At 39.3% G+C, this 26826-nt stretch overlaps 2 protein-coding genes across 4 annotated transcripts in view; one reads left to right on the plus strand and one right to left on the minus strand.

The window, feature by feature from the left end:
- On the minus strand, nt 1-17300 carry shpk.L (sedoheptulokinase L homeolog). Of its 3 annotated transcripts, none has more exons than XM_018245331.2 (7): nt 17146-17300; nt 14025-14166; nt 12961-13144; nt 10186-10338; nt 9209-9384; nt 6347-6547; nt 1-597 (listed from the first exon to the last, which is right to left on the minus strand). In XM_018245331.2, the coding sequence occupies exons 2-7, from the start codon at nt 14101-14103 to the stop codon at nt 203-205; spliced, it is 1188 nt and encodes a 395-aa protein (XP_018100820.1). In that variant the 5' UTR covers nt 14104-14166; nt 17146-17300; the 3' UTR covers nt 1-202.
- Nucleotides 16541-26826, plus strand: part of ctns.L (cystinosin, lysosomal cystine transporter L homeolog) — a 20830-nt gene continuing 10544 nt past the window's right edge. The window contains 8 exon segments of the mRNA NM_001091417.1: nt 16541-16673; nt 19490-19562; nt 20405-20498; nt 20607-20700; nt 21543-21627; nt 22154-22257; nt 22714-22845; nt 23111-23210. Of these exon segments, the coding sequence (NP_001084886.1) occupies nt 20426-20498; nt 20607-20700; nt 21543-21627; nt 22154-22257; nt 22714-22845; nt 23111-23210 (588 nt within the window). The 5' untranslated portion in view covers nt 16541-16673; nt 19490-19562; nt 20405-20425.

Raw genomic sequence — 26826 nt, forward strand, 5'->3', positions numbered from 1 at the left:
TAATGATGAAAAAGAAAAGTTTATAATAGTGTCTTTTAAAATACTGATACATTTTCACTTGTGTAACCCTATTATAATTAAGTATTAAAATAGTATTTGCATTTCTTGAAGCAGAGATGGACTCTTCCAGATCAACATATACACTGCTGCTACAAATTGAATCAGTTGTATATAAGATGGAAAGTATGCAGGAAAGCTTCCCTTACCACTGCTTTACCATTGCCATAGCAGCACCTAAAGCTGAATCTGTATCTTTTCCGTAAACAATAGAAAATGGGAAGATTTTTTCCACTTCCTGCCTTAACACTTCATTCCGGGACAAAGCACTGCCACTTCCAATGAGCCTCTTAACGCCAGATTGCTGAAGTCGACTGGAGGGCAACATGGAGTGCAGGTTCTGAACGATGCCCTGGCAGAGGGCCCTAGTCACGTGGCCCAATGAAAGCCCTGCCGCTGTGATGTTTGATACAGATGCCAGCATATCAGGAATGTGTCTTTCACCAAACAATGTAGGGTGAATAGTAAGGTGGGTTTCATGCTGAGACAGACCAGCTGTAATTACACGGGTGTATAAGGTGGAAACGGGAATATCAAGTCCTGTAAAGAAAAAGCAGAGGATATGCATAAATGAAAGATGTAGAATTTTAGGTTTTGGGCATTAACATTGTTTTGCTTGTATATTATAGGGAGATACAGGTACACTGAAAGTGATAGGAAACAAACTTACATTCTCTCCCACGCTAATACTTGGTTCAACTCAAAGGATGGTGAATATTCAACTCTTTTGAGGTTTTGCAGTACACCTCTTCCCTTTGGCAACTCTATGGGTCATCAGCTTACAAATAACTCATGCTGGCAATGCTATCTTTATTTTGATTAGCAGACTGTCAAACAGAATTATTCATAAAGTGGAAATTCTATCCACATTTGACATTACACAGTCCTAGTGTAAATTATTGTACTGTCATCATAGTGATTGCATTTTAGTCTTCAGTATGAAGAAATGTGGGACAGAGAGAGAGAGAGAGAGAGAGAGAGAGAGAGAGAGAGAGAGAGAGAGAGAGAGAGAGAGAGAGAGAGAGAGAGAGAGAGAGAGAGAGAGAGAGAGAGAGAGAGAGAGAGCGAGAGAGCGAGAGAGAGAGCGAGAGAGAGAGAGAGAGAGAGAGAGAGAGAGAGAGAGAGAGAGAGAGAGAGAGAGAGAGAGAGAGAGCGCACATTGTGGAGCATTGGATGCTCAGCTTAAAGGCCAGTTAGGGTGAGATTTGGGGGATCCTAGATACACCTGAAAGCCCATCGTAAAGGTCAGTTATGTTGAGATATTGGGTGAAATCTTTTATTCTTTTTAAACTATGGCTAAATGATACACCAGTGTTTCCCATCACAATAACCTTTCCATGAGCTATGGGGAGGACTTGGACTTCCAAGAAAGAACTGAAAAACCCCTACAAGTAATACTATATACAAATGGGGACATATACTGTAGTATGAGGCTAAATGAAGAGTATATGATGTATAGCAAGCATCCTGCTCTAATGTATAAACATTATTACACAAAAAAACAAATCTAAGACATAAAATACATAATTTTCATTGAAAAACACATTTGTCTTATTTCCTGTAATTTGGAACCCACGTGGATACTTTTTCACCAGAAAATGCATTGCTATAAGGAAATATTCTATTGTCTTCAGGAAATTACAGATGCTGCACCTTGAGGCAAGCTTGCACTTATCTAATTGTGTTATATCATTTTAATTCACCAGCATTAAAAGCTCATTTGCAGAGACTAGAGGCAGAGCTGACAGGCTAGACAGAGGCAATGAAAAGGAGACAAATATACCACACGTGTACTGTTTTATTTCAGTTTCAGACTCCAGTTAAAGAGCAGAGTCTGTGAAATAGTCAAATAGTGTGAAACACATTCTAAATATTCATCTAATGTGCCATTACAATATTCACTACACTAAACACAGAGCGGGTGATGTGTTTTGAGTCATTCGGATTAATCTCTGGGATTATCACAGTAGAAGTTCCTATAGGCAGGAATTTGAATGGCTGCAAACCACAGTTATGTATGTGTGTATGTATGTATGACTTTATTTTTAAAGCACACGGGGAAGACAAATCACATAATAAATATACACAAAAATCACATAAGGACAAAGATCTTCAGTGCTATGTTGTAAGAGACACAGTGGGAAGGAAGTCCCCCGTACAATTTACAGTCGAATTTATACTGGCTGGATATCAAGGACAACACAAAATTGCGGCTTAGTCCTAGACCAGATCAGTTGGAACTGTGCTGGGCCCAAGCTTAAAGCAAGCAGGAGTAAAAACCATCCTGAACTGCTCTGCAGGGTGCATTCTTTGCTTGAGGGAAGGCTGAGTTATTTGCTAGAAAATCCAGAGCTTTCACTATTATTATTATTATTTATTAACATGTATTTATATAGCACCAACATATTGCGTAGCACTGTAAAGTAAATGTGATTATACAACTAAATCACATGAATTATATACATAGAACATATGGAGTTACATACATCACAATCAAAACAGGTACAAAAAGGTGAGGAAGGCCCTATGCATAGGCATACACTCTAAAGGGAAGGGAGTAATACACAAGGTGTGGGAGTGGGCAAGATCGAATTAAGTGGGGGAGAAATGTGGTACTGTATGTGGTGTTGCGTTTGGTAGTTAAGCAGAGTGAGGGTAGGCTTCTCGAAAGAAGTGCGTTTTAAGAGTTTTCTTGAAAGCAGAAAGGTTGGGAGAAAGTCGGACAGACCGTGGGAGAGAGTTCCAGAGGAGGGGTGCAGCCCTTGCAAAGTCTTGAATGCGAGCATGTGAGGTGGTAATGAGAGAAGAGTTGAGCAGCAGATCAGTAGAGGAGCGTAGTAAGCGATTGGGTGAGTATATAGAGATGAGTTCAGAGATGTAGGGTGGGGCAGAGTTATGAAGTGCTTTGAAAGTCAGTGTCATTAATTTGAATTTGATTCTGAAAGGTAGCGGAAGCCAGTGCAGGGATTGACAGAATGGCGAGGCAGAGGAGGAGCAGTTGCTGAGGTGTATGAGCCTCGCAGCAGTGTTCATTATGGACTGGAGAGGTGACAGTCTCTGGAGGGGGAGACCAATTAAAAGAGAGTTACAGTAGTCTAGACCCGATATGATGAGAGAGTGAATAAGAATTTTGGCAGCATCTTTTGTGATAAATGATCGTATTTTGGATATGTTCCTTAGGTTGAAGTGACATGATTTAATAAGTGACTGGATATGAGGAGTGAATGACAGAGCAGAATCTAGGATACCCCCAAGGCACCGGGCCTGGGGAGAGGGGGTGATAGTGGAATTGTTAACTATGATGGATACTTCTGGGATGTTACTGGTGTTAGTTGGAGGAAAGAGAACCATTTCAGTTTTAGAGAGGTATCCATTTCTGACCTATTTTTAGACCCTGCTGAGCAGGTGGCATCAAGAACAAGGATTGAGACAGGAGTTTAAGAATGGTACTTAAAGGAGAACTACCCCCCCCCAATAAGAAAAGCCCCTCCCTGCTTCCCCATTCATTACCCCTGAAAGTGTCCCTTATACATTGCTTCTGTATCTGTGCAGAATAAGAGTAAGTCCAAAATCAAGCATATATATATTCCCAAGGGGATATGTATAAGAAGAGATCAGCGCCTGTGGCAACAGAAATTAAAAACAAGCATAGCGTAATACGTTCCAAATATGTAATGTCACCCTGTGCATACACTAGGTATTAAACACGTGTTTTCTCCCCTTTTCCCTTCAGATAACTGTTAATGGGGGGGGGGGGTGGTGAGGTAGCAATAAAGGTGATAGGAAAGTAATGACTTCCCTGCGAATCAAAAAGTAAATATATTCCAGGAGTGAAGCGCCTCCACCTTCTATAGAAATGCCTACTTACAAACCACAGCCGTGGTGTTATGCATGTAACGAAAAGCTCTTTCTGGTCCCTCCTTCGGGTCACGACATTCCTTCCAGGTTTCAGGCCAAAGATAAAACCGGTGATAGTGTAATACCGTTTTTTATTAAAAACAAATTAAAATCAATTAAAAGATTTACACTCACATTTACCCTAAAGGGTTTTTGCGCATTCAGTCCAATAAAAAGTCCATATGGGGTCGCGAGGGGTAGTTCTGCTTACTCACTCCAGACTCCCTCGTGGTGCCTTGCTTCTGGGCCTTGGTGTCCCCCAAACTGTGCCTAACGCGTTTCGCTGTACGTAATCAGCTTCCTCAGAGGCGTAATTTCCATTAGTGTTTGCTGTGATGCTTTTTAAAACTCATTTCAGCGCGCTCGCCTGGTTTCCGCCGTCACTTCCGGTTTATGCGTTTCAATTGGTGCGTTCCAGCGTATTCACTTCCTGTTTGGCGCACAAGATCCTCGGTTCTCCTTCCTTCAGTATTTTACAGTAAGGGCAACCTCTCTCCCCTTCATGCTGCATACAATTTCAACTTCGATGACCTCACATCTTATCCAGTTGTTTTTTAACTATTCAGTACAACAATTATATATGTGCATAGGGTGCATGCTTTTTTGACAACATATACATACAATGAGTTAGGGGGGATCATGGGAAATGTAGTTTCTCCTAATTTTTTATAAAAACAATTCTTTTAATTAATACATTCCTTTCTTATGTTCCATATGTGTAATCACCTTGTGCTATTCCTTTACTTTTCTATTTCCTAACTGTGTAGAAAAAACTTTACAGCTATTATCTTGTGATGTGTCCAAAAATAAAACTAACTTAAAATATATAACTGTGTGTTTATTTTCTTTTTCTCCCAATATATTTTGTGTTTTGTGTTTATAAAAATGCTCTTAGGTTTATATCTATGTTTAACCCTTGTGGTATAAAAGTGTGCATTTTATAAATCCATTTGCTTTCCTCTTGTAATGTTTTCCTTGTTAAATCCCCTCCTCTCCACTCATTTTGTACTATGCTTATACCCCAAAATTTTAAATCTTTGGCTTTCTGATTGTGGTACTCTTTGAAGTGTTTTGACACACTGTGATTCGTGGTTCCCTTCTCTATATTTCTTACATGTTCATTAATTCTTTCCCTTAATTTCCTATTTGTTTTACCAATGTATTGAAGGCCGCAGGGGCATTCTAAGCAGTATATCACATTTTGTGTTGTGCATTTAATGCACTGTTCGATATTGTATTGCTTTTTTGTAACATTTGATGTAAATTGTGTCCCTTTCCTTCCATACCTACAGGCTTTACAGAGTGCACAGGGAAAAAAACCTTTCCATTCATCCTTTTGTCTTTTGATTTGTGTTCTCTCTGTGGGGATGAAGTTACGCACTATCATTTGGCTTAGGTTGTTCGCTCTTTTGTATATGACTTTGGGTTTTTGAGGAATTTTTCCTTTTAGGAGTTCATCTCCTTCTAGGATATTCCAGTGTCGATTTAGAATCCTTTTTATTTCTTGGGCCCCTGGGGTATATGAAGTGATGAATGATAGGCCCAGTTGTTCATTAGTTATTTCCTTTTTTATTTTTTATTTTATTAGGTCTGCTCTATCTATTTCTTTTACTCGTTTCCTGTATATTGTTTTTATCAGAATAAGAGTAGTGGGACTCATGGGCGCCATCTTTCGGATCTTTGGTCTGCATCTGTAAAGGAGCAAGTTATTGGCACAGATGGAGCAGTCTTCCAGTTCGTAGCAACTGCACATGCACCAAAAATGCCGTCAATTTCCGAAGGGAAGGAAGAGGATCCAAAGTAGAACGAAGATCCGGAAGATGGCGTCCATGAGCTCTGCTGCGCTTAGGGCTCTTACACACGGGCGGTTTTACCTGCGCTCCCCTACGTTGCGCTTTCTGCCGTTCAGCCGGAGGGGATTACAGGAGTAGACGCACTCAATTATTGTCAAGGGGGCTGTACTCACACAGACACATGTATGCGATGAATGCAGGTGAAATACAACATGCTGCTTCCTGCCCAGGAGTAATGAACTATGCAGGTAGGGAAGCAGGGTGGGGGGGGACTATCTAGGGTAGTAGGTAGGGGCTTTTCTTATTGGGGGGGTTTAGTTCTCCCTTAAATCAGTCACACACATTCGGATGAATTGAAACAGGTATTGGGTGGGAAATCAGGCTTTCGGGATGAGGATCGCATCAACATATTGATTCCATCTTTGCCCCAACAGGATTTTCAAACCTACAGGATCAATATAAGACCAATTGTCGCCAAGATCAAGCAGATCCATCGGAGGGACCCATACACAGGTAGATAAGCTGCCAACAGTTTAAAAACATGCAAAAGTACTACAAACATTTCTGAACACATATGCACTCTTCCTTTCTCATTTTACCTAATTCAGCAATCCAGTCTGACAACATTGTGATGAACGATGCAAGTACATTTCCTCCATTTAGTGATGCAGCAACAGCCAAGTAATGGTCACTGAAGTATGGAAAATAGGCAACAGGTTCTGCGGGGTCAGGGCTGTCTTCAGGCTGGAAACCCTCTGGCATGGAAAATGTCAGCTGAGCAGAAGTGCTTATGTTAAGGACTTTGGGGGGAAAAATGGCAATGTTACATATGCAAATACAATGTACTTACATTAAGTATTGCTAAAATATGTTAACACAAGCAGCAGGCAAATACACTTTCATAGCGGCTGTATTTTTTTCTTAAAGGGGAACTATAGTGAAAAAGAAAATTTAATATAAGCTTGGTCATACTGAAGTAAGACACTTTTTCTAAATACAATCAATTAAAAATTCTGCATTGTTTCTGAAATAATAAAGTTTATATTCACTATCCCTCTCTCAGCATCTGTTTCTTTTGATTCTGTCAGTTGGGTGTCAGATGATTAATCCAATATATCTTATAGGGGGGGCTCCCTTTCCTAGCAGATGTATTAGAGCTCACTCAAATAACTGATGCACAAATTCTGCATGTAGCGAGACAGGATTTCTGGTGATTTTAATAGAGTGAGCTCTAAAACATCTTCTAGGCAAAAGAAGCCCCCCTATAAGATATATTGGATCATGCATCTGATACCCAACTCCTGAATGAAGACAGAATGAAAAGAAACTGATGCTGAGAGAGGAATAATGAAGATGAACTTGATTATTTCAAAGACAGTACATAATTTTTAATTGATTGTATTTAGAAAGTTTCTTTTTTTCAGTATGCTGAAGCTAATATTAAATTTTCATTATCGTGATAGTTCCCCTTTAAGGTTTTTACTGTTCAGACACATATATCAATAACAATGGAGATTCCGTTACAATGGTACCGTATGCAATTCAGCCCTATAATTCAGTTAAAATGGTAAGTCCATTTTGCTATGTTATTGCAAACCAGTTTAAAGGGTTCAAATGATACTTTTCTGTGTTGTTCTGAAGATTTTGAATTTCATACAGCAGGAGGTGGCTTATAATTTTCATTTTTAAAAGCACCACTTCAGTGGTATATTGATGTGCACACTAGTTCCCTTGGGGGTGCAAAGCAGAGGGTGGTGGTGGAGGTCTAAAGAGCCACATTATCTTAATATTTCTGTTAAATTGCTTTGTGGTAGGGGACGAAAAGAGGCAGTTATATTTTAATTTAATTTCAGACCACTACTACATGTAAAAGACAGAATAGCAATACTATATTTATGTAATATATAATCGTTAATAAAACAACTGTAAATTGCATTCTAACATTTAATAAATAAGCTTGTGGGTATCTTGGAAAAGCTGTAAACATGTGGTTTTGTAAAGTAAGAGGCTGGAAAAAAGCCAGAAACAAATGAATTATGTAGTAATATTTCTAATACAAACATATATAAATACAGGGACCCATCAACTACCCTAGGCTTGGGTAAGCTGCAGGTTTCCAGTTGTTGATAAAAATGCCATCATCACAAAATCAATGGATTCTGGGAGTTGTGGTTCAGTTGCTGGTTTATACAAACAAAATATTAGACAGTTTTACTTTGTCTGACCTGAAGACAATATGAGCCCACTAACACAGAACAGACTACTGTACCTCCTATGTCTGCATGTGTCCATAATTCTGTATACAATATTTCATATTATTATTATTAGGTATTTTTCCATCAGTGCAAACTATAATAACAAATAACTATATGCTGATGTATATTAAGAGGAATCCAAACCCTCTCCATGTACTTCCTGATCACTTTTGTAGTATATTCATCTATTTATAGTAGTTATTCTGCTATTAGGATTTTGTTTTCAATATATCTTCCTTTTCATGTGTGCTATACACTTAAAGGAGAACTAAAGACTAAATGAAATGCTGTTTATATACTGAACTAACTGTAGCAGCCCAGAGGTTCATCATATCTATAATGGTATTGATCCATGCTTTTAAAGTTTTCCTTGTTTTAGGCAGACCATCTTTTGAGTTATGCTGCATATGCTCAGTGCACTCTGGGCTGCTGTAGAGAAGCTTAGTATAGGTGTTGTCAGAAATCATCAAAACACTAGCTGAAAGTAAAACTACATTTGTCAGAGAACTGGTGCTGTAGGGTTGATTATTAATCTAACGCAGAATGCACTGGTTTCCACCATGTAATATGAGCTTGAAATACAGAAATTACAAATAAGTTCATGCTACATGGCTGACTACTACTTTAATGCAGAATTCACTGTTTTTTTAGCTGCCAAGAAATATAAATCTGAAATAATTTTACAGGGTTGATCATTTATCTATTGTAGGATCCACTGGTTTCTAAGCTGCCATGGGATATGAATCTAAAATGATTATCAGTCATGTATCTTTGAATTATATTTACATTGAATATATTGTGTATATTGTGAGTTGGTTCCTAAGCTCAGGTAACTGACAGCAGCCCAGATCATTAACATAGTGAGCTACTGGGAGTAACTGCAGAGGCACAGAAGCCCGAAACACATGGTTAAAATGTTACTTGCGAATTACTTTTCAGAAGTAAATACTCCCTAATGTTTGCCCTTTTTATTGGACACAGCAAGGATCACCTGGCAGTAACTGGGAATGATGGGAGCTACAAAAAGAGCTGGACACTGCTGCTGTATGAACTAAAAGAAGAAGGGAAATTTTGCTCATTGCTTAACATTTTTAAAATGATAAAGTGGGTTGAAGAAATAAATTACAATGTATTTTTAAAGAGAATGTGCAGAAGAACTAAACCATGAATAAATGCAGTGCATCAAGACATATTTGTTGGAGTTACCTGCATCTGTGCTCTCTGTTGAAGATGAATATACAGAACACTGAAAGTCTCCCAGAGCCACTCCCACCTCCGTCCCTTGGCGAATGCCACACCACTCGTAAGATGCCTTTCCTGCTATACACCCAGCATTAACAACGTCGGGAAGTAGAAACACTGGAAATCCAGATCCACGCAATCTGCAACACAAATAAGATTTAGTCCTTTGATCCAAAACGTTGATAGTCGTTATACTGCTGTACCACTGCTTTAAACAGTATAATCAGCCCTATTAAAGGAGAACTAAACCCTAAAAATATATATGGTCAAAAATGCCATATTGTATATACTGAACTTATTGCACCAGCCTAAAGTTTCAGCTTGTGAATAGCAGCAATGATCCAGGACTACAAACTTGTCACAGGGGGTCACCATCTTGGAAAGTGTCTGCGACACTCACATGCTCAGTGGGCTCTGAGCAGCTGTTGAGAAGCTAAGCTTAAGGGTCGTCGCACATTATAAAGCAGAAAACGAGATTGGCCTGTAATATAAGATGATGCTACAGGGCTGATAATCAAATTCTGATGCTAGTTGCACTGGTTTCTGTGCTGCCATGTAGTAATTATCTGTATTAATTACTAATCAGCCTTATATTGTGACATTTATATTCTATGTGTACTGTATATTGTGAGTGGGTCCCTAAGCTCAGTAAGTGACAGCAGCACAGAGCATGTGCAGTGAATCAGCAGAAAAGAAGATGGGGAGCTACTGGGGCATCTTTGGAGACACATATCTTCCCTGCTAAAGGTCTGTGGTACAGAAACCCAAAATATAATGTACAACATTTATAGCTACTTCTATAGATAGGCTTTAGTCTCCTTTAAGCTCCATAAACATATTACAGCTATCAATTACTAATTATTGCTTTCAATTGGCATTTTAAAGGTGAAACCATTCCCAAATAAGCCCCCAGTAGATTGGAATACAACCGTTTTACTTACATGTCAATATTCCATTTTTTAGATCTGGTGTTGAAATAGCCCCAGCTGGCTGCATTGTGTACCGACATCTGAGGTCTCTGCAGGCCGCACAACATAGCAACCACATAGTCTTGAATAGTACCAGCAGCATCATAGGAATCAAGGAAATCTGGCCTGGATCAAAAAATATTAGATCTGTTTCAATGACACATTTGTAGTGTGGTGACATTTAAAGCTGCTTTTCCAAATGACTAATACAGGTCAAATTGCTATAATTCAAATCAATGCATCATCTAACTAAATAATTTGATTGCTTCTTTGAGTTAACTTTTTGTATGCGTTAAAGAGTGATATTCTGAGACAATTTGCAATTGGGTTTCATTTTTTATTATCTGTGGTTTTTGAGCTATTTAGCTTTTTATTCAGCAGCTCTGCAGTTTGCAATTAAAGCCATCTGCTTGCTAGTGTCCAAACTTTTAGATGGGGTCAGTGACCCCCATTTGAAAGCTGGAAAGAGTTAGAAGAAGGCAAATCATTTATAAACTATAAAAAATAAATAATGAAGACCAATTGAAACGTTGCTTAGAATTGGACATTCTATAACATACTAAAAGTTACCGTAAAGGCAACCCACCCCTTTAAATAAGCGGCTATGCCGACAATACTGTTTAACTTCTTTTCCATCACTTATCCTATATTTATCCAGCAGGCTTTTTCACAAATGGACATTTTAAAACACAGAGCATTAGCCTACTCCCATTGTTTTAGTTAATCTTCTCCTTTAAAAATGCATGTTTATTTAATAATTTATCCCTATGTTTATCAGCCTGAGAAGTAGGATTGGAAACGACATTGCTTACATGGTTAATGGAATGTATTTGAGGGACTAATAATTGAGAGCACGACTAACTGTTTTCAAGGTTTATAAGCAAATCGAACTGTTTCAGCAAACAAGGCAGCTATTTTAAGCACTATGGAAAGATATTAATCTTACTACACAATATAAGACAACTCTTGGGCACCATGTGGCCACAATAATGTGCAGATATATGAAGTGGGAAGGAGCACACCAAAATGTCCAGGCAATGCCTTAATTCATATGCAGATTTATTGAGTGCACAAGCTTTCGGGGTCAAAACCCCTTCCTCAGGTGCAATGGTGATTGCACCTGAGGAAGGGGTTTTGACCCCGAAAGCTTGTGCACTCAATAAATCTGCATATGAATTAAGGCATTGCCTGGACATTTTGGTGTGCTCCTTCCCACTTCATATATCTGTGCAATATTTGGCTTGGAGGCTGCCAGGGATACGGATGCACCCAGCAAGCAAGTAAGTGGTGTGCGGCTAAACACTATTGTTGAGCCACAATAATGTGGCCATTTGAGGACAAGGGTGCCTAAAAGAGACATTTGTTTTTAAACAAATTTGTTTCAAAATTGCAGTTGTTTCTGACATATTAGTTGTTTTAGACTGCTAAGGGCTAAACATCATGGAGAGTTTGATTAGATTTTGTGGGTTGGATTTTATTCAAAAAGCATTCAAGAGCAAGAGAAATGATGGCATCCCACAAAATCTGACCCCCCTGCTGTAATGTTTATCAGATAAGATAAGGCAGATGAATGCAATTTCAGCACTCTGGTTGCTAGGATCTGAATTACCCTAGCAACCATGCACTGATTTGCATAACAGACTGGTAAATGAATAGGAAAGGGCCTGAATAGAAAGAAGAGTTATAAAAATTGTAGCCTTACAGAGCATTTGATTTTAGATGGGGTCAGTAAAGAAAGCCAATAATTAAAAAAATATAAAAAACAATGACAACCAAGGTAGCCTAAAATGTATCTTAAAAGGTAGCTTAGAATTGGCCATTCTATAACATACTAAAAGTTAGCTTAAAGGTGAACCACCCCTTTAAACACACATTGGTAGGGAAGCGCCGAATCCACTTTATTGGATTCGGCAGAACCCCTGAATCCTTCGCGAAAGATTCCGCCGAATACCAATCCGAATCCTAATTTGCATATGCCTTCTTGGGAAGGAGAAAACATTTTTTACTTCCTTGTTTTGTGACAAAAAGTCATGCGATTCCCCTCCCCTAATGTGCATATGCAAATTTGGGTTTGGATTTGGTTTGCCAGGGCAGAAGGATTCAGCCCAATCCTGCTGAAAAAGACTGAATCCTGGCCTAATCCCGAACAGAATCCTAGATTGGGTGCATCCCTACACATTGGTATGACACCCAGAAAATGATGGCAAATCTCCCACTGCCTTGAACTGCAAAAAGGTGTCTGTCATGTGAAGTCAAGTAACAAATATTTTCACCTTAACAGGGCTCATTTGTCAACCATCGGAAAAACTTGTACCTGAGCAGCCAATCAAAATGTTGTTTTCATTGTTCTACCTGTAGCTGTCTGAAAAAAAAAATGATTACTGTTTTTGTTTTTAAATTATTTGCCTTTTTCTTCTGACTCTTTCCAGCTTTCAAAAAGTGGCCACTGACCCACATCTAAAAAACAAAATGCTCTGTAAGGCTTCAAATGTATTGTTATTGATACTTTTTATTACTCATTTTCTATTCAGGACCTCTCCTATTCATATTCCAGTGTCTTATTTAAATCAGTGCATGGTTGCTAGGGTAACATGTAGTCGTAGCAATCAGCTGAAATTGCAAACTGGAGAGCTGCTGAAAAAAAAGCTAAATAATAATTTTAAAATTTAATTTAAAGGTGAACAACCCCTTTAAATAGTGTGGAAGAATGGAAAGATGAGTTGTTTGTATACATCGTCTTCATTTTACCTGTTCCTCAAATACCAGAATATAGTTGCACAGCCAAAGCCAGTTGCCAGAGACAGGTGGGATTGTGGTTGAGGTAATGAAGCCAAAAAATCCATAGTGCATCGGCCATCTTCCCAGGTAATAAGGTAACTAGTGTCTCTTGGTTCAAACACTCGAAGATTACCGCTGTTTATCCAATGGCAGCCTTCAACACAAGACAAAAACTATTTCACACATTACAGGAACTCTGCATGCCACATATAATTATGAATGTTTATTTTCCTGCTAAATTATAAGGACACAATAGTAAATCTGGCCATATGTATCCATCTTTATATGTAGAAATTTGATACTGCACATATATAAGATACTAATACAGGCATGGGACCTGTAAACCAAAATGCTAGGGACCTGGGGTTTTTCAGATAATAATTTAGATCACCATAATTGAAGTCTGTTAAAAATCATTTAAAAATTAAATGAACCCAGCAGGATTGTTTTGCTTCCAACAAGTGTAATATCTTAGTTTGGCTCACGTACAAGTACTGTTTTATTACTACAGAGAAAAGGGAAATCATTAGGAATTTGAATAATTTGATTTAAATAAAAGTCTATAGGAAATGGCCTTCATGTAATTTGGAGTTTTCTAGATAAGGGTTTCCCCCCTAAGCTTAGCTTCTCAACAGCTGCTCAGAGCCCACTGAGTATGTGAGTGTCACAGACACTTTCCAAAATGGTGACCCCCTGTGACAGGTTTGAAGTCCTGGATCATTGTTGCTATTGAGATGCTGAAACTTTACGCTGGTGCAATAAATTCAGTATATTAAATTTGCCATTTTAAGCCATATTCATTTTTAGGGTTTAGTTCTCCTTTACAGAAATAAGACAGGGATCAGAGATCCACATGCAGCTGCGCATTTGGAGATGTATATTATCTGTGGGTCTCGTAAAACTTGACTGATTTGTAAAACATTACAATGATAACTGATCCCTCTGAATGCTACTACATGCACTAGGAGGATGACTGCTTCACTAGATTGCTGCCTTCCTTGAAATGTATATACTGTATCACCTGGATTCTGCACCTTGATTTGTTTTCCAGAACATTACTCCATGCATTTGCCCAGATACTCCAATGCGCATAACTTTTTTAAGGCTTTCCATGGGTAGAGAGGACACACAATCATTTAAAGCTCTTATTATCTGGACAACTTCCTGTTCTTTCCCCTATAAGAACAAAACCAAATACAATGATTAGTACAATACAAACACATTTTCTGTCTGAATAGGGATAACAAACAAATTGACAGAAACGAAATTATTATTGGTGCAAGTGTTAAAAATACTGTTACACCAAACAATTTCCCTTTAGCACTAGCTATTCTGATGATTGAACAGTAATTTAAAGGGACTCTGACATGATTTTTATGATGTATTTTTTATTTCTAAATTACACTTTTTACACTGCAAATAATTCACTCTACAATATAAAATGTAATTCCTGAACCAGCAAGTGTATTTTTTGTAATATTGGTGTGTAGGCGCCATCTTGGCTCATTTTGCCTGGTCATGTGCTTTCAGAAAGAGCCAGCACTTTAGGATGGAACTGCTTTCTGACAGGCTGTTGTTTCTCCTACTCAATGTAACTGAATGTGTCGCAGTGGGACCTGGATTTTACTATTGAGTGCTGTTCTTAGATCTACCAGGCAGCTGTTATCTTGGGTCAGGGAGCTGCTATCTGGTTACCTTCCCATTGTTCTGTTGTTAGGCTGCTGAGGGGGAAAGAGAGGGGGATAATATCACTCCAACTTGCAGTACAGTTTTTTTTTTTTGGCCAAATAGGTCAGTTTTCGATGAAATAGGTCTATATTCGGCCAAATTCGAACCTAAGTAATAGCGCATTAGATCGAATTTTTCCCACCAGTTGACTCCAAATAGGTTCCAGGAGGTCCCCCATAGGCTAAAACAGCAATTCGGCAGGTTTTAGATGACAAATGGTCGAAGTCAAATTATTAAAAAGATCGTACATGATAAATTTGTTTTTTTTTCAAATTCGAATCGAATTTGGACTATTCCCTAGACGAAGTACACAAAAAATAGCTTGAAATTCTAATTTTTTTCATTCGAAAATTTACCTCGACCTTTGATAAATCCGTCCCCTAAACGTTCTACCTTTAGCTGATGATCAGTCGATCTCAAGACACTGTCAGCAAACAGCTTGTCTAAATCACCCTCCTGTTTCATACTTTTCATTCAGATATTTATAATGTTAAGGTGACATAAGAAATAGTTATTTGTTAAATATAACAATATACATTTTCTCAAGAATCAACATTTAAGTAATATTTTCCATGGAACAGAAGCAGTGTCGGACGGGGACACCATGGGGCCCACCCAAAAACCTTTGACCAGGGGCCCACCAATTAATCTTAGGCCAGGGGCCCACTCTTTGTACTATTATTCTTCCTTTCCTCACTCATTTATTCTCCTTTTCTTTCCATACTATAATCTATTATTCCATCTATTTAGCCACTTTGTGGAATGGCCATGAAATAGGCCAAATGTTTAGCAGCATGAGGGCCCACTGACACCTTGGCCCACCGGGACTTTTCCTGGTATCCCTGTGGGCCAGTCCGACACTGAACAGAAGGCTAACAATACTATTATGGATGTAGATCATAATGGGGCAAGTAGACCTCCCATTAGTAAAGTATGGGCACTCCTGAACCACCGTCAAAAGCCCACGGGTAGAACAATGATGGAAACAACTTAATTTGTTGCCATGGGTAACTGCCCAGTGTTGATAAATGAGCCAGACACGCGTGTAACCCCCTGTATAATATACAAAAGCCATGAATATCTTGTAAATTATATCCTTATAAACGGTGAGTTCTGATGTCATCAGTTATAAACGGTGAGTTCTGATGTCATTTCTGTCACATGACTCACTGAAACTTGTGTATTATAATAAATATAGTACCCCTTGTTGCAAAATATGAGGATATTAGAAGTCACCTCGGAGTTCCATGACCTGTATAAAAACACTCGGCCTTCGCCTCGTTTTATATGGTCATGAAACGCCTCGGTAACTTTCTTATAATATCTTTATATTTTACAAGAGGGGGTACTTTATTCACTATATAATGGTTATACATCCCTCACTGAGTATTTTATCCAACTGCTGCCTGGGCTTTATCTACACACTTCTCAAGCCAAAACTGTGTAGACAGGATTGCCATTGAGTTTGGAGTACGGAACGCGATTTAGGACATCTTGCAGCGAATGGCATTGGGTACATGAGTGGGTTCACTAGTTCCCTGCCCCCCTCTCACCTGTGGGCCGCACTCACTCTGCACCTCAGCCCGGGTGTCCCGGCTCTGGTTGTGAACTACATCCCCGGAAGCAGCATCTAACAACACGGCTTTCACAGAACTCGTTCCCACATCAATCCCCAGCACCAAACTGGACCCGTCAGTCTCCATGTTGCGCTGTCAAAGTTCACAAACACAGGAGGCGGGACTGAAAACCCCGCCCACCATCAGGGAAACAAGAGTGAACTCGCTTCCGGGTAGGTTCCTTCTATCTAGCAGGTCAAGTAGCTCACACATGAGGGGGCGGGGCCAACCTGGATGGAAACACGGAACTGAGAGGATGGTAAATAGAGGGGACGGAGCCAGTGAGGAGACAGCCAAGGAAGTGAAAGACCGGGAGCAGCAGGAAAACAGGGCGAGCAGGTGAGAAGGGCGACAGTCAGACAGAGACAAAAACGGGTAAGGGGCGGAGCTAACATGGGAGAGATTAGGAGTAAGTGTTGGGCGATGCAGGTCAGAAGAGAGACAGAGGGAAGATAAGACGGACAGGGATAAAGCACAGCGAGTGATCACGTGAGTAGAGTTGATGATCAGGCGGCGGCTGCTGTGTGACTGTGCCAAGTGTAATGGGAGAGACAGCGATGAACATGAGCTCAATTAAAGAGTTATTCGAAAAATAGTTCCCCTATGAAACCATGCCAATGGGAAATAACCCTGTTATAACTGTGACCTTTCCAAATGAATGTGGAATGAGCAGAAGCATATGGTGTATTTCAGTCTGATGCAATTGCACTCACATCTCACATCTCATTCAGCATCTTATGCTCTTGTCTCTCTGCAAGGAATGTGATCATTAGAAAGAAGCACATGGACATCTCAGCTGCCCCCTCCTTACCTGTTTGGTAGAAAGAGCTCCTGGTGCTCATCGGTAATTTATTGCTATTGGCTTAAAAAACACAAGTTGTATGTATTATCTAGCGCAGTGCTGTCCAACTTCTATGGTACCGAGGGCTGGAATTTTTCCAATCTACATGGTGGAGGGCCGAGAACGGAAGCCAAAGTTAGCCACTTCCTGTTTTTAGACCACACCCACTTTAAACCACACCCATGTTACCGCAAGACCATGTCCACAATAATAGCACACCAAAAAACCAAATGGTTGGTGCTCACTGCAGGGATCAGGGCCGGAACTAGGGGTAGGCAGAGTAGGCGGCTGTCTAGGGCGCCATCATTGGGGGGCACACTTTTTTCAAGCGTTTATTTAATAATTTGTTTCAGTAATGATGGTCACCCAGTTGGGTGGATTCCATCTCCTTCACCTTCTCCCTCTTGCCGGCAAGTAATAGCTCCTTCTGTGCGGTGCACCGCGATGTGTGTACACGCGTCAATGACATCACAGATGTGATGACAGAAAGCTGGCGGCCTGCTTGGTGTGGCTCTCGCTGCTCTCAGCCTTGCACAGTTACACTGAACTGAAGACATTCTTTCTATTACTGTAAAGTGTGAAGCTTCCTGCTGGCACATCAGGTACAGATTTGGGGGCCATATGTTTGCTGTTGCTGCTGGGCTGGGCGGTGGCACAGGTACATAAATACTTGGGGGCAATATGATGTGATCAGATTTATTTTTGGCTGCTGCTGACTCAGGTAAAGATTGGGGGCAATATGATGGCTGCAGGAGGGCTGTATGATGGATGGCTGCTGATCTTGCTTGCACAGGGGGCAGTAATATAAATGAAAAAGTGTTGTACACTTTCTTGCTCTCTTTATTTAAAAATCATCATGGTAAGGAAGGAAATGGTAATGCAGGACAGGGGGGCACTGAGTGAAGCTCTTGCCTAGCGTGCCAAACTACCTTGTACCTGCCCTGGCAGGGATGCCACTCATATGTGAAAAAAGCTAAGTCATATTAAGACATACCCATAAATCCATATGCCTCCTCCTCCCCTGTGTATAATACAGTACCCCAGCGTATGATTAAACACCTGAGAGAGAGAGAGAGAGAGAGAGAGAGGGAAAAAAAAACAAAAAAACATAATGTAAAATACAACATTGAATAAGGATATCTGAAGTCACTTTTGGAGTTCCATGACCATATAAAGTATTAAAGCAGTAAATGGAATGCTTTTATGTAGATTTTATTATCCACACCATTTACAACAAGGGGTTTGGGTTGCCACCTGGCTGTTATTTCACCGCCCTAGGCGGGGCTCATATTACAAAATACTTCTATGTACCTTCCAGTAATTTTGTAATAATTAATACTCTGGCCCCAGCCAACCTCCCACCCATCTCCAATTCCCTTTCCTAGCTCATCTCTCTGCCCCACACTACTCACTATGTGGTCTGTGACATCACGACTCTGCCACAGCCCCGCCCCTGACGTCATCAACCGCCCACCACCATAGGCACACTCCCATCCTTGCCATTATAAGAAGAGAAAGGAGGTGGCAACCCTACATGGGGTACAATATTTGTTCATAATAGGCTATAGTCAGTGAGACAAGACTAGGACTCAAGCTGGCCTGGGCTGGCAATCTGTGGGTTCTGGTAAATGCTAGAGGGGCTGCTGTAAGATGCCATAGACAGTCACTATGTAGTGGGCTTGTGGGGGTTGCATGAGCTTCTATATACCTGAAATACCTATTTTGATTCCTAGTCCAGACCTGGACTAGTGACAACAGAGCTTATAACTGATGACTTCTCTAAGCCCTGTGTATAAAGTTGTAATACACAAGAGCCATGAATATCATTTAAAAGATCTTCACATAAACAGTGCTTCCTGCTTATATGGTCATGGAACTCTGAGGTGACTTCTAAATAGGGATGCACCGAATCCACTATTTGGGATTCGGCCGAATCCTTATTGAAAGATTCACACGAATACCGAACCAAATCCAAATGCTAATTTGCATGTGCTCTTGTTTATTAAATTGTCTATTCACAACATCATAAATGGTTCGGGGGAGCATATACTGAGCATAGTTAAACAGAGATAACTGCTGAATGACTGTGTTTGTCACATGCAGTTACCTCCTGTCTGTGTGGCCAGTTTGTGCGCAATATTATGAAGAGTCAACGCATTAATTGCAAGGCCACCATGAACCTGCAGCATGCACACCTGCAAAGCACATGGGTCATGAGTATGTATGCAATAAGTATGAGAAGCACTGCACAGTGAGCCATAACTGCAACTATGTTTGAATTTCATTTAATCAATTCTTTTTGTATTCATCAAAGGTGATCTATCTGCTGGTGGAAAGAATTTCTGTGTTGAATAGTTGACTAAACTGACTAAAGAGAAAAGGAATCAGTAAGTAGAAGAAAAAAAAATATATATATATTGATGGTGGGTTATGGTATAGATTCATCTATTTTGTGTAGACAAACCCCTCCCAAAGACGATACACATGATTCCTGCTGCTTAAATTAAAGCAACATCTTTTTCATTTGTAAAGGAATATGGTACAGGTATGGGACCTGTTATCCAGAATACTTGGTACCTGGGGTTTTCCAGATAAGGGGCCTCCATTCTCCTGCCTGGGTTCCATTATTGTCAGTTCTGCATTTTGTATGCACAGTTGGGATGTGCACATAGTACAGGTATGGACCCGTTATCCAGAATGCTCGGGACCTGGGGTTTTCCGGATAACGGATCTTTCTGTAATTTGAGTTTTCATACCTTAAGTCTACTAGAAAATCATATAAACTTTAAATAAACCCAATAGTATTGTTTTGCCTTCAATAAGGATTAATTATATCTTAGTTGGGATCAAGTACAAGCTACTGTTTTATGATTACAATGAAAAAAGGAAATCATTTTTAAAAAATGTGATTGATTTGGATAAAATGGAGTTTATGGGAGATGGCCTTTTCTGTCATTCGGAGCTTTCTGGATAACTGGTTTCCGGATAATGAATCCCATACCTGTATACAAACAGCTGAGAATGCTGGGAGCTACAGAACTAGCAGTGTTGGAGAACAGCATTCGATCTTGGAACAATAGTTAATTATGTACGTTACAGGCAATTTTTTGATGCAAATGAGTCACATTCATGAGATACGCACACACACTGTGTCACAAGCAACTAATTCTATGTAAGTTTATTTTTAGTAACACTATTTAAGGACCTTTTTCATACTAATTTTGTTCAGCTCCTAAGAAGCGTTGCGACAATGAGAATACTGCAGACAAAGAAACCAGCTGCTTCCATTTTATGTAACTTCCTCAGCTTACTGCTGCTTTGTGGTAAGTATATCTGAAATATTTCATATCATCAGCCGCTGCAGCTGCCACAGCCCCCCCCCCCCTTGAGATATTTGAGAAAATCTTGTTTAATTTCTTTTATTTCCACAGATGCGGCTTCCTCATCACCCGATTTTGCAGTTTCCATTCCAGAAGTAGTTGCCCTTCAAAATGGCAGCTTTAAAAATATAAGTATCACTGTCAAGTAAGTAGTCTAATATCACGTCACTGGTCTTTACTTAGATTTATCTTTTTTTTTTTTTTTCCCCAATCATATGTTCAGTGAAATGTTTGTAGAACAGAATGTTTTGGCATAAAGATTATTTGCCATCGCATATTTAATTTTCTTGCACGGTGCAATGCTGTTCCTGGAAAAGAGCAAATTCCAGCAACAAAAGAAATAAACAACAGTGTCAGGTGTTTCCTGAATGTAAATGGTGTAGGCATATCTGGTTACAAGTATTAAAGATGTGGCTGGATCTGAATAATGTTGTGCTACCTGCTTCTATAATGCTAATTCAATAGCTGGCTTCAAACTGCTTATTCTAAAAGGCTGATTAGTGAAGCGTGACTCTGTATGGTATAATGATACCTGATTCTGAATGATAACATACTGAATGATATACAGGTATGGGACCTGTTATCCAGAATGCTCAGGACCTGGGGTTTTTGGATAAGGTATCTTTCCATAATTTAAATCTTCATACCTAAGTCTACTAGAAAATCATGTGACCGTTAAATAAAGCCAATAGGCTGGTTTGTCTCTATTAAGTATTACTTGTATCTTGTTTGGACCAATTACAAGGTACTGTTTTATTATTATTACAGAGAAAAGGGAAATCATTTTTAAAAATTTGGATTATTTGGATAAAATGGAGTCTATGGGAGACGGCCTTTCCGTAATTCTGAGCTTTTTGGATAACGCACCCAAGGGCTAGGGATTGGTATTTCACAGAACCTAGAGGGCTAAAGGTTGGTCATTACTGGTCTAAAGTAAGTAATTATTCTATTCTGTTAATACTTATTTTGTTTTCTTTCATTTCATAGCTTTCCAATAAATGAATCTGCTGTGTTTTTCCTAAACATTACTTATTCCTCAACCAACAAGACCATTGTTCAACTTCCAGATCGAGTAAGTTACACAGTGCCTGAAGAATGCAAAATGTTACTGGTGATGTTTTTTATGCAAGATTTTGGCAAGATCAGAATCTCTCACATGAGCTGAAATATGAGGCCATGCTTGTCCAGTGCAATGTCTGTGGGACAACTGTGGCCCTTCCTGGGATTTTATATATGACTCCTAAAAGGGAGACTTTTTTTTTTTTTTTAATTTGGATCTAGACAAGATAAGTTTCTTGGGGCGAGCTTACACACAGAAGTCTAACATTACTAGCTCATTGGCCAAGCTCATGGCCAAACCGAATCCTTAATAGCGTGTGACTTTTTCTCTTCCCTGAACCTTATTTCAATATGCAAATTAGGGTTCAGATTCAGTTGGTATTCAGCCAAATCTTTCATGAAAGATTTGGCCAAATCCCAAAAATAGCTGATTCTGTGCATCCCTATTGTAAATGCTTCTCAGGAGTGATGAATTCACATATTAACATATTTTCACATGTTACTGGCTGACTGTAATAACTGTCTTTCTTTGCACCTAGATTTTCTTACCAGCAAATACCCATGATTCTGAGTTCACAGCAGAAGCAGTTCATGTAGGACAGGTTACAGCCTACTTGCAGAGTAATGTTTCCCACAGAATTGGGTGAGAAACAAAAACTTTTCTAGTTTAGATTTTTTGCAGGAAAGGGTTTCAGAATTGCATTACATTTAAGTGAAGATCCCTTGTTCTCCTTACATTGGAAAGTTTCCCAGGATAGCATTACAGACTAAAAAACATTTTCTTTATATTGTCGCTGAAAAATACATTTTAACACGAATGCTGTAAATAACAAATCTTAATGTTAAAAAGAGAAGAGTGACAAGAATTACATGTATTATGAAGAATTGAAAGACAACTGTATGATCTTTCTTTTCTGGCTTTTTTCCCCTCTCCCTGGTCTCTTCTTTCTTTTCTCCATCTAATTTGTCTTCCCTTGACCCTTTTTGCAAGTTTGCAGCATTCTGCTCTCCCCTCTTATTTTTTTCTAGCTAAAATAATTGTTCTGGAGTCAGAAATTCTCTAGTAATGTGTTAAGATGCAACTTTTTTTGGGTTTTAGGCCAAGAATCCGCTTCCAGGTCATTCACAGCTACAGTGTGGAAATACTACAACAGATCATTGGCTGGATCTATTTTGTGGCCTGGTCTGTGTCATTCTACCCTCAAGTCTTTGAAAACTGGAAGAGAAAAAGGTAACAAACTGTCAATTAACTTTGGTTGTAGTTTTTAACCTAAAGAACCTAATAAGTCACAGCATTTTAATGCAGACACCGTGGTTGTTAAGGTATGGACTCACATATAACACAGCTTTATACTTTTTGTAATTTGCTTACAATTAACATAAAAAATAAATATAATGTAACGTAATAAAGTCTACCTTTCATAGGTAATAGTTGAACAGCCCTCATTGTTTATTATAGTAAAAACACTAATCCGTCTGTATTCTCATACCAACAGTGTTGTGGGGCTGAGTTTTGATTTTTTGGCTCTAAATCTAACGGGCCATATAGCATACGGTGTTTTCAATCTCGGACTCTTCTGGATACCTTATGTAAAGGTATGTTTAACATATTTTACAAAAATGAATGAGAATATCTGTACTACTTTCAGAGCAGGGTGAAAAAAATGGTCTAAATATGACATGTTTTTTGCACTTGATGCCCTGCCTTGCACAATGCAAAATGGCTGCAGGTCTCTGCACTGAAAAATAGAGTGCAGATACCTGAGTTTGCCCGAAATGTACAGCATGTTTGCGTTCAGCATTTCTGTAACCCTCTATTCAGTGAGCACAGGCTGCAATGGTGGCCTGTACATATCTGTACTTGTGCAATAAAGACATGGCTGCCTTGTACCTGCTAGCACTATTTTCTGCCCCTCTGCCAGAGTTTTTCCCAGTAGAGGTGCAGAGTGCAGCCAGATCCTTGACACAAGTGCTTTCTAAAAGGGGTTTGTGCCCCTTAGTGCTCTTGCACTTGCATCTGGCTGTTTTTAAATGCTAATGCTATAGTCCTAGGACTCAACATGCACTGGTGTGGTTAGTTAGAGCAAACACTTTGATCTTTTCTTTCATTTTTAGTAGTAGACGGTAGCAATAGTAGAGCTATTGCATGGTGTAGAGCCGTTGTATGTCTGTTTCAATATTTTTATTTTCTTGCAAAGCAATATACCATATATATCAATAGGAATGATATTTTACAAGTACACACAATAAAGGATTCTGTAAGTATAACATACGAGTAATAAAGATTGTTTGTCTGTCCTTCACTTTGTGTTGGAAACAGTACACAACATCATTGTATATAAAAGGGAAATGAAAAAGAAAAGGCAAATAGTAAAAGAAAGAGAGAAGAAAAAAAAGATAAAGAAAGTAAAGTAGACCAAATATTCATCACGAATATATTGAAAAGTAATGTATACCAAATGTAAGTTACCTTATATAAAACATTGAACAGGATCAAAATACTAGTATTACAACTGTGACCAACTTCTGCAAAATTGTACCTTGTCAAGCAAACCTAGTCCTTATTTTAAAGGGAGCCTGTGCTGAAAAGGACTGTTTGTGGGGAATCTTACAATGAGAGCATAGATACCGGTAAAGTGCCTTGGAATCTGTAATCTATCCAGGGTTGCCATATGTCTGTAATAATCTGGCATTTATCAAGGTGAATACTGGTTAGCTTTTCATTAACAAGAATCCAATCTAATTTAGTTTTTACCATGTTATACTGCAAATGAGGTGACTTCCACGCTCTGGCAGCTAAGAAAATATGGTTAAGTAAGCGGACCTGTTTCCTGGGGACATCGCTAGGTACTGCGCCCAAACAGAGCAACGTATGGATCTCTCCTCAAATTGACATGTAATACAAAAAAGATAAGGGTATAGATCCTTATCCAGAATCTCACAGCTATGGGACACGTCCACCAAATATAAAACATTGATCCTGTCGCAGAACAACCCCTAAAACATGTATTGTTAACATCTGGATAAAACTAAGCTAATCTTGCTGGGGTTAAATACCATCGGAATAATATCTTGTAACCCGCTTCCAGCATAACCGTGTTAATAGAACTTTGTCCCCAAAGTTTTAACCAATCCTTTTCAGGTAATGATCTCCCTATATCCATTTGCCATTTGGTAATATATGGTAAATCTAATAATTGAGCTGGGGTGTTGAATTGTAGTTATAAAATTGAGATAGCTCCTTTAGGAGCTACACCCTTAGGAGCTGCACCATCGTTTATAGAACGAGCTAGATGTGTCATTGGATTTGGTAGCATTCCAATAGCCCTGTACAAAATGTGTAACCTGATAGGCTCGAAATCTCTCTGAATCCGGGAGTTGGTAATGATCTAACAGATATTGAATAGTGTAGGGACCTCTTGAGGTTAGTAGGGATTTCACAGATATCGGTCCATTTTGTAGCCACCATTGATATAGGTGTTTCTGTAATCCTGCCGGAAAAGCCGGATTGCCAAGGAGAGGCGCAACTGAAGTGTGTGAAGTAATGAGTGGATACTTACAAGAAATTCTATTCCATAAGTGTAGGGAATGGGCTAAACAAGGGCTCATAATTTTAGGTCGGACTTTCTTGGGTAACCAGAGGAATGTTGAGGCATCATATGGAGCAACAAAAGCATTCTCAATTGCAACCCACTGAGGAGGGTCTAAGGTACAATGTAAGGACGGAAGCTGGCACAGCTGTGCCACCCAGTAGTAGTTTCTGAGATTAGGCAAACCTAAGCCTCCATTAGAGAAAGATCTACTGTATATAATATATTTCTATTCACCCTGGGGATTTTTTTATTCCAGATAAATTTGAGTAGCTTAGTTTAGAATTTTTTCTAATCATAAAGGTTAAGTGAAAGGGGAAGTACTTTAAATAACGTCATCTTGACAGCCCAAATGCGGCCTATCCACGAGATATGGTATTTGCTCCAGTCCTCTAGGCATTTACCCAGCTTGTGATATATGTTGGAGTAATTTATATTATATAATGTGTCATAGCTAGCAGTCAAATGGATGCCAAGAAAGGGGAACAACGTTTTCTGCCACTGAAATGTAAAGTTAAGGGTGAGCAATTTGGCTACATCTTGAGGAAGACCTATATTAAGAGCCTCTGTCTTTTCTGGATTGATAACTAATCCTGAGAGATTCCCAAATTTAGTCAAGATGTTATACAAGTTAGGCGGGGAAGTCATGGGTTGTGTCAGAAAGAGAGTCACGTCATCAGCGAAAAGGCTAATCTTGTGTTGTCTATCATTGATTTTGAGGCCTCTGACATCTGGGCTAGCCCTAATCATATCTGCCAAAGGCTCAATAGCTATGTTAAACAATAATGGAGATAAGGGGCAGCCTTGTCTAGTGCCCCTTGCAATTGGGAAAGACTCTGACATATTATGACCTATACAAACTTGAGCGGTAGGGGTCTTGTACTGGGCTGTCAGCCAAGTAAGAAATGTGTGGCCGAAGCCTCTATCGAGCAGGGAGGACCTAAGGAAGGCCCAAGAAATCGCATCGAACGCTTTCCTGAAATCTAGCTTAAGGATCATAGCTGGTTGTAATGTCGACTTGGCTCGAGATGTTAATAGTATAAGCCTCTGTACTGCATCTGATGCCTGGCGGCCCCGTACAGACCCCACCTGGTCATTATGAATTAAGTAAGGCATAATAGGACCCAATCTAGTAGTCAAAATTGTTGCTAGGAGTTTAATATCGATATTTAAAACTGATATGGGTCTGAAGTTCTGGCATTCTGTCAGTTCAGATGGGTGTTTGGGTATAGGTGAGATATTAGCTAATAGAGAAACTTGGGTAAAATGTTCTCCTGAGAGCAGGCCGTTGCACCCCGGTGTATCTCTCCTACTTCTGACAGTGTCCGAATCCTATTTGAATTCTGTACACTGTCTCAGTGACCTCGGTGAAGCTTCAGTACATACGAAATTCAGTCAGTTTAATTGAGGCACCAGGTATCCCTTGAAAACATGGGTTCCAAAATGTTGAAAAAAACCTACATACTGAAAAAATCTATCTTGAGATTTAGTATTTTTGCTATTCATATAAATGGCATTAAATTATGGGCAATGATTCATTTGTTATTTAGGTAAAATGAGACCCTGATATAGAAAGATTGGCTGCACATTACAGAGTGTCTCTCCCTTTTCTGTAATTGGCT

Source organism: Xenopus laevis, chromosome 2L, assembly GCF_017654675.1.
Source record: "Xenopus laevis strain J_2021 chromosome 2L, Xenopus_laevis_v10.1, whole genome shotgun sequence".
Classification (NCBI taxonomy): Eukaryota; Metazoa; Chordata; class Amphibia; order Anura; family Pipidae; genus Xenopus; species Xenopus laevis.

What these genes read in the sequence shown, in the direction of transcription:
- shpk.L (XM_018245330.2), bottom strand. Translation starts at nt 16,421, where the DNA reads ATGGAGACTGACGGGTCCAGTTTGGTGCTGGGGATTGATGTGGGAACG. An exon ending in AGAGTGAGTGCGGCCCACAG is followed by an intron (nt 14,167 to 16,271) that starts GTGAGAGGGGGG and finishes TTGTTCTTATAG; the next exon opens with GGGAAAGAACAGGAAGTTGT. An exon ending in AACAGAGAGCACAGATGCAG is followed by an intron (nt 6,548 to 9,208) that starts GTAACTCCAACA and finishes TTCCCCCCAAAG; the next exon opens with TCCTTAACATAAGCACTTCT.